General features: G+C 44.8%; 1 protein-coding gene across 3 annotated transcripts in view; it reads right to left on the reverse strand.

Annotated features, from left to right (window-relative positions):
* Positions 1-6,412, reverse strand: part of anln2 (anillin, actin binding protein 2) — an 18,909-nt gene that overhangs the window by 7,047 nt on the left and 5,450 nt on the right. For all 3 annotated transcript variants that reach the window (XM_008297982.1, XM_008297981.1, XM_008297980.1), the window contains 8 exons: positions 5,555-5,639; positions 3,145-3,452; positions 2,411-2,505; positions 1,707-1,836; positions 1,394-1,529; positions 974-1,162; positions 659-785; positions 470-518 (listed from right to left, as the gene is read on the reverse strand). In XM_008297982.1, coding sequence (XP_008296204.1) covers positions 470-518; positions 659-785; positions 974-1,162; positions 1,394-1,529; positions 1,707-1,836; positions 2,411-2,505; positions 3,145-3,452; positions 5,555-5,639 — 1,119 coding nt within the window. The remainder of the gene's footprint in view (positions 1-469; positions 519-658; positions 786-973; positions 1,163-1,393; positions 1,530-1,706; positions 1,837-2,410; positions 2,506-3,144; positions 3,453-5,554; positions 5,640-6,412) is intronic.

Here is a 6,412-nt window from a genome sequence, read left to right on the forward strand (position 1 = left end):
ACATCAAAGTGGTGAAGAAATGGTTCCATCAGGCTGGAATGAAGGTTCTAGACTGGTCTCCCCAAAGTCCTGACTGGAACCATCCAGAACCTGTGGACTGATGAAGGAACAAGTCTGAGTCAGAAAGACGACGAGTTTCGTTGAATTGCAGCGGTTCTGTCCAGAGGAGTCAGAGATGGACCAGAAGCTGGTGGACAGAACCAGAAGAACCCAACTGAGGAGAACATGGACGTCTAACCAGATTTTAGTATTTCTGTGTGTTTATTTTTGACCCAGCAGGTTTCGTCATATCTCCAGAAGACCTTTAATAAATCTATGAAAGAACCAAAATGCAGGATTTTTTTCTTCATAGAAAATTCAGCATTAGGAGTCTTTGGAAACTCCAGACTTCATGTCATACATGGACTCTACAAGTGGATGTAAACTTTACTTCATGACTGTATATGTAAACGTGAACAGTTTGTCTCACCAGGCTGTAGACTTCCACGTCGATCTCAAAGGATGAACGAATATCCTTCCTAACATAAAAACAAGGAGAGGAAGCAAAATAACGATTAATGAATTCTACATATTCCCCCTTACACTATAGCTTCATACAGTCACACAACAGGAAGCAGAATCCTGTTTTAGAACCTCAACGTGATGAAGGGCAGCTTACAGAGTGACAGACGTGGGGAAGGAGATGGTGTCTCCGTTCTGGGCGTCGGCTGCTGTGGCCAGCGGCGTGGCCACGATGCTGCAGGGCCCGTAGCGGATCAGCACCAAGAAGTAGTGACTCGGCCGGCCTGGAATATAAACACAAAGAATCACAGGTTTAACGGCTAAAACTGTGAACACACACCAGTAATTTACTCCAAAAACAAACATTCAAACAAGGAAGTGAACAACCTTTGTCGCCACCAGTCCTTGACTTTTGAAGTAAAATGTTGTTTAAGTAAATCCAGAAATAAATACAGAAACGTTCTCCCGCTACCTGCACGGCCGTGTGAGGAGCAGACGAACTCCACCTTGAGAGGCAGCTGGATGTTGGTGATGCTGACGGTTCCTCTGCAGGGCTGCTGGGAAACGTAGTCCTTGTCCTCCCCCGACGCCTCCCCAGACTCGGAGCTCCTCTCCTCCCTCAGTCTGGCCACTTCAGCCAGCAGAGCAGAGCGCTTCTCACCTGAATCAGACCAACAAAGCACCGAAAACGTAAACAAAGATGCTTTGAATGCAATTATTAATTAGTCTCCATGATAAAATGCATTACAGTCGGGCTATTTAAGACTCAACTTTATCGCTTCAAGAGCTTCAGTAGAAAGATTTATTTTGGAGTTGCTCTAAATAATAAGAAAAACCTCTCTTTGCACTTTATTAAGTAAACCTTTGGCTGTGAACCTCTTGGTGTACCTACAGGAGACCAGCAGCAGTTTCTCAGCCTCAGCCTCCTCCAGAGAGCCTCGTCCGTGGTCCTCGTCGGTGCAGCAGCTCAGAGCCTGCAGGGTTTGGTTGATCACCGTCTGCAGTTTGGCTGCTTCCTCGTTATGAGCCTGGACCAGGACAGAACGACACTCAGCCTTCATTCTAACACTACTGACCTCTAATCATATCACAGCTGGCTTATTTTAACTTTCAGTAGTTTACTGTGCTTGTTGCTTCCCGACTAGGCGCTGCATTTTCTCATGTTAGAGTCTGATCTGATCTTCGTGACAGACCGAGCTACTCACTGCGATCTTCTCCTTGGTGTTGACGGACGGTTGGGAGCTGGACGCCTCCGGAGCTCGTCTCTGAACTCCAGGAGTGACGCTCTGGATGGTGGGCAGCTTACTGCGTCTCTGCGTGCGGTAGGCGTCGATGCTGTCGACGGAATCACAGCAGGACAGAAACTGAAGCTGAATGATGCTGCAGCAGCACGAGGTGAACGTTGCATTCAACCAGTCTGGACGATCAGTGACTGTTTGGATGGCTGTACATGATGGTCATGTACAGATGTTGAGGAATGCATTTAACAAACTCTTCAGCAGCTGCTACCTCTTTATAGCTACTGTCGGCAGGATGCAGCTTCTTTACATGACCAGCGTTTGTTTTGAGCACCACTTGTGTCCCAGTGAACCCTCATGAACTGAGAACAATAGTGAAATCAGGAGAACTTAACAATGCATTAGACCTCCACCCAGTGTGAGGTTTATGCCCTAAATCAACAACATTGGTCATTACCAACATCATTTCTATGTGTCTGTAAAGGTCAATACACCAGTACGTAGAAGCTCTTAATGCTAATTACTATTATTATTGTTGGATCACAAACAGCCAATCACATCCCTCGATGCTGCAGCCGCTTCCTGAACCCTAACCTCAGTGTGACGCTTCACTCTGGAGAACCAGGCTCATCAAAACGTTAAAGTGGATTTACACGAGGCTGTGTGATCACCTGTACAGAGGAGCAGCTTCAGCAGGAGGGGTGCTGGTTTCCTCTGGAGTCAGGAGTAGAGACGGAGGGTTGGACTCCTGAGTCGCCGCCAGTCGCTGTCGGTCAAACACAAACACACACACAGAGCTAAACAATGATATCAATAACATAATAAATATTACCTCTAAGAGTTGGTGTGGCATCAGTTTCTGCATCATGTGTAGCATTTAATTTCATGTGCAGTATTTCATATTTTCAATTCTCTGGTGAAATATTTCAGTTTGGTCTGCAATATTTTATCACATTTTTAGGTGCAATATTTCATTTTAATCTCATTTTTAAGGTGTAGCATTTCATTTTTATCTCATTTTTAAGGTGTAGCATTTCATTTTTATCTCATTTTTAAGGTGTAGCATTTCATTTTTATCTCATTTTTCAGGTGGAATATTTCATTTTCAGGTGCAGCATTTCATTATCATGTGTGATATTACTCACTACCTCGGTATACTTTGCAGAATCACTTTGTACTGTTCTATTCTAGCCTTATTCCAGCTCATTTATTTAATTCTAGTATCGTATCATACCTCTATCTTATCTCTTTTCTTTATGTTGTGTAGTTGTTTTTTCTGAGGAATATCTGTCAGAAGACTCTTATCTTTGTACCATGCTAGTGGGAGACATGGATTCATAAACTATCGCTTCATGTTGTGAATAAACGTTTTTCCCCGTCACGTGTAACCGTGGATGAATCCTACCAGAGGCGTGACCACGGCCTCCACAGACTTGCTGAGAGGAGACAGGATTCCACTCGTAGGGAAGGTCAGCAGCTCGTCTCCGGTGTTTTCGGCCTTCTTGGCTTCTCCTTCCTCTTCTTCGCTCTTCTCCTTCTCGGACTCGGTGTCCACCTTGTCCTTGTCCACGGAGCAGGCGCTGATGCCGCTGTCCCGCTCCTCGGCGGCGTCCCGTCTCTCCTCCATCATGTCGGCGTACTCCAGCACCTCCTCGAACATCTGGTCGATGATGTCGCCGGTGTTGGTGTCATCGTGGGAGCTCAGTTCAGCATCTGGGCGAAGAGATGTTACATCAAATGAGCAACATTGACTAAAGTTTCAGAAGTCTGTCAGCTGGTGAATTACAGAAACCCAACAACAGTCCTGTGATATACATAAGATACCAACTGTGTTTTTTTCAGACCTTCATCCCAACTCACTCTGATGTTCTAGGTTTAGCTCGTCCTCTCAGTGTAAACCCAGCCCTCAGTGACCTCTGTCTCAACTAATTACAGCTGCATGGTGTTTAATTACTCAGCAACAGTCACATCCGAGGAAACGTGAATAACTTCAACACATCATCCAACAACTTTTGTTTCCTGCTGAATAGAAAAATAAAACTCACACAGCTCTCATTTCCCATCTGCTAGAGACAAGTCTTTACTCCCCTAAAGTCTTCTTTATTCTATGTAAAAGGCAGAACATTTGTTGAAACGCAGGCTCCACATGTGCACCGCAAAACAAGCGAGAAACACGCAAAAATAAAGAAATAAAAACCCCGAAATACTGCATTCATTTCCAACATGGTGCAGCCCTACACCCAGCTCCGTCACCCAGGTGCTCCACCTCTCCAGAACACAGCCCAGGTGTTTGGACCTCACCTGACACGCTCGACCCTGCTCTGGACTCTGTGGACGTATTGATCTCAGACGAGTCATTGATCAGTTCGGGCTCCAGGATGAAGGTGACTCTCTTGGAGTTCTCTCCTCCCTCTGCCCTGCGAGGTTCTCCTGCTACCACGTCCTGGACCTCTGCTGAGCTCTGAGCTCCGTCTTTACAGTCAGACGACTCGGCCTGAGCTGCAGTCACAGTTGGTGCTGCATCTTCAGTGTTTCTTTGGAGGTCTGCGCTCCTTGTCTGTGGAGGTGCTTCAGCTTGTTCCACTCTGTCCGAGTCCAGATCCATGTCTTCTCCAGTGCTGACCGTCTGGCTCTGCTGTGAGTGTCTAAATGTCCCATCATCTTCCTGCTCTGGTTTCAGTGTAAAGACATCGCTGTCTTCTGAAAGCATTCCGTCATAACCTCCTTCACTGGACTCTGTGTTCTCCGGGTTTCTGTCTAGAGCAGATTCGTCTTCTAAACAGCCCTCTGGCTCAGATCCGTCCTCTCCTGGTTTGGGTTTCTCACCTTCCTGCGCTTCAGGAGAGCCAGCAGGAGGAGCCCTGTGACTTTCAAAGCCAGCTCTGGACGATTCCAGCTCTCCTTCCTCCTGACCTCCAGCCCTGCACACTCTGCCTGGAGGGTACCTCCACATCTTCAGCTCCTCGTCCGTCGATGGCTCGATCGCCTCCTCGCCACACGACGAGCCGTCGACCTTTTCGTCCTCATCGAACGTGAACATCTCAGGGATTTCCTGCTGGGTTACTTTGGCTTCCTTCGCGTTTGACTCATCCTGAAAAGTGGACTGTAAGAAGCTCTGCTCGTTAACCGTCGGCAGCTCCGACATGTTCTGATCGTCGCTGAAAGGAGCTTTGGAGAAACTCGGCTCGTCGCTGAAAGACAGCATCAGGACAGTCTGGCTCTCCGGCTGCTGACAAACCAGCTGCAGCTGTTCCTCCTCCTTGATTTCATCGCCACCGGCTTGTGGTTCCTGCCCTTCGTTAGAACCTTTACGCTCTACGGGAGCTTCAGGTGAACTGGGTTTGCTTTCACCTGTTGGAAAACGAGTCTTACATCTCATCATTAGACATCCTCGCCAAACGGGTTCACATCAGGGACTTTATAGGAAAAAAATCTACGATTTAATGTATAGATTCCTGCTCAATCTGTGTTTCTCCTCCAAATACTCAAAAAGTAAAACCTTAAAACAACAGAACATATGGAAGACTTTACAGGTGTTCCAAATGAAGCAGCTGCTGCAGGTATGTCACATCCGTCTACAAAATAAAAGACTTTAATCTGATTAGATTTTTCTAAAGAGTTTGTAAAACTGTGGAAGAGGAAGAAGAAGAAGAAGATCTGTGAATGAGCATGTAGTCTGTATATATTGTGTGTTTGTACATTTTGGCCCTCATACTGACTTTGCTCAATAGTTCAGGACATTCCTGCTTCTGATGAATTTATAAAATACGTTTAAGTTTGTAAAAGAAACGTCAGACTTGTATTTAAAGTCCTACCTGTCGTATTTACAGACGGTTTCTCGGCACCGGACGCAGAAGCTTCGATGAAACTTCCATCTTTCATCTCAGTGTCACCAGAAACCTGCAGAAACCATCAGAAACCATCAGAAACCACCAGAAACCATCAGCACCAGGACTCAGGAGGAAATAGTTTCATAAATAAATATAAAGAGCTGAAAATAGAACGAAAGCTGAGATTCTACTTTAATTGGGGTTTTTTTAAATTCTATGGACGCACATCTTAAAATCTTAAATACTGCTTCTTCATAAAGAGGATGATGTTCAAAGTGACATAATTTTCTCATAAAAACGTTTTTAACAGTCAAATAAATGCTGATGTTTTATCACTCAGACAGATTCAGAAGGTCTGCTCTGTTTTTCAGAGCTCCAGGGTGTGTTGGGTGGTAATACAGCTCTATTATGCAGCTTTATTTGACTGAAGTGTTGTTTTTTAGGCTCAGTGACCAGCGTTGTTTGAATTGTCAGCTATAAATATAACACAGGTAATGTTTACTTGAAATTATTGAAAATAAAACGATACCAGACATCATCAGAAGATGGTAAACAAGTTCTAAATTGGAGTTTACTTGAGATAAAAGCTGCATTTTTCTAATTAAAGTATACGTTTCTGTTTAAAACGATCAGCAAGTCAACGGTAACTTCCTAAAATAATAATATTCCTCTTTTCCAGATGACATCAGTGATATAACTGATCATGTTTGGAGGAGAAAATGGTTCATACTTTGCTCTGACTTTTGTTTCTTTAGTGGTTTCTGTTTGGAGTCTTATACGTTGAATATGTTGGTTGGATGAGGATTCATAGAGAGAAACTAAAGCACAAAACCAGGTACAGTC

Source organism: Stegastes partitus, unplaced genomic scaffold (assembly GCF_000690725.1).
Source record: "Stegastes partitus isolate 25-593 unplaced genomic scaffold, Stegastes_partitus-1.0.2 Scaffold1267, whole genome shotgun sequence".
NCBI lineage: Eukaryota > Metazoa > Chordata > Actinopteri > Pomacentridae > Stegastes > Stegastes partitus.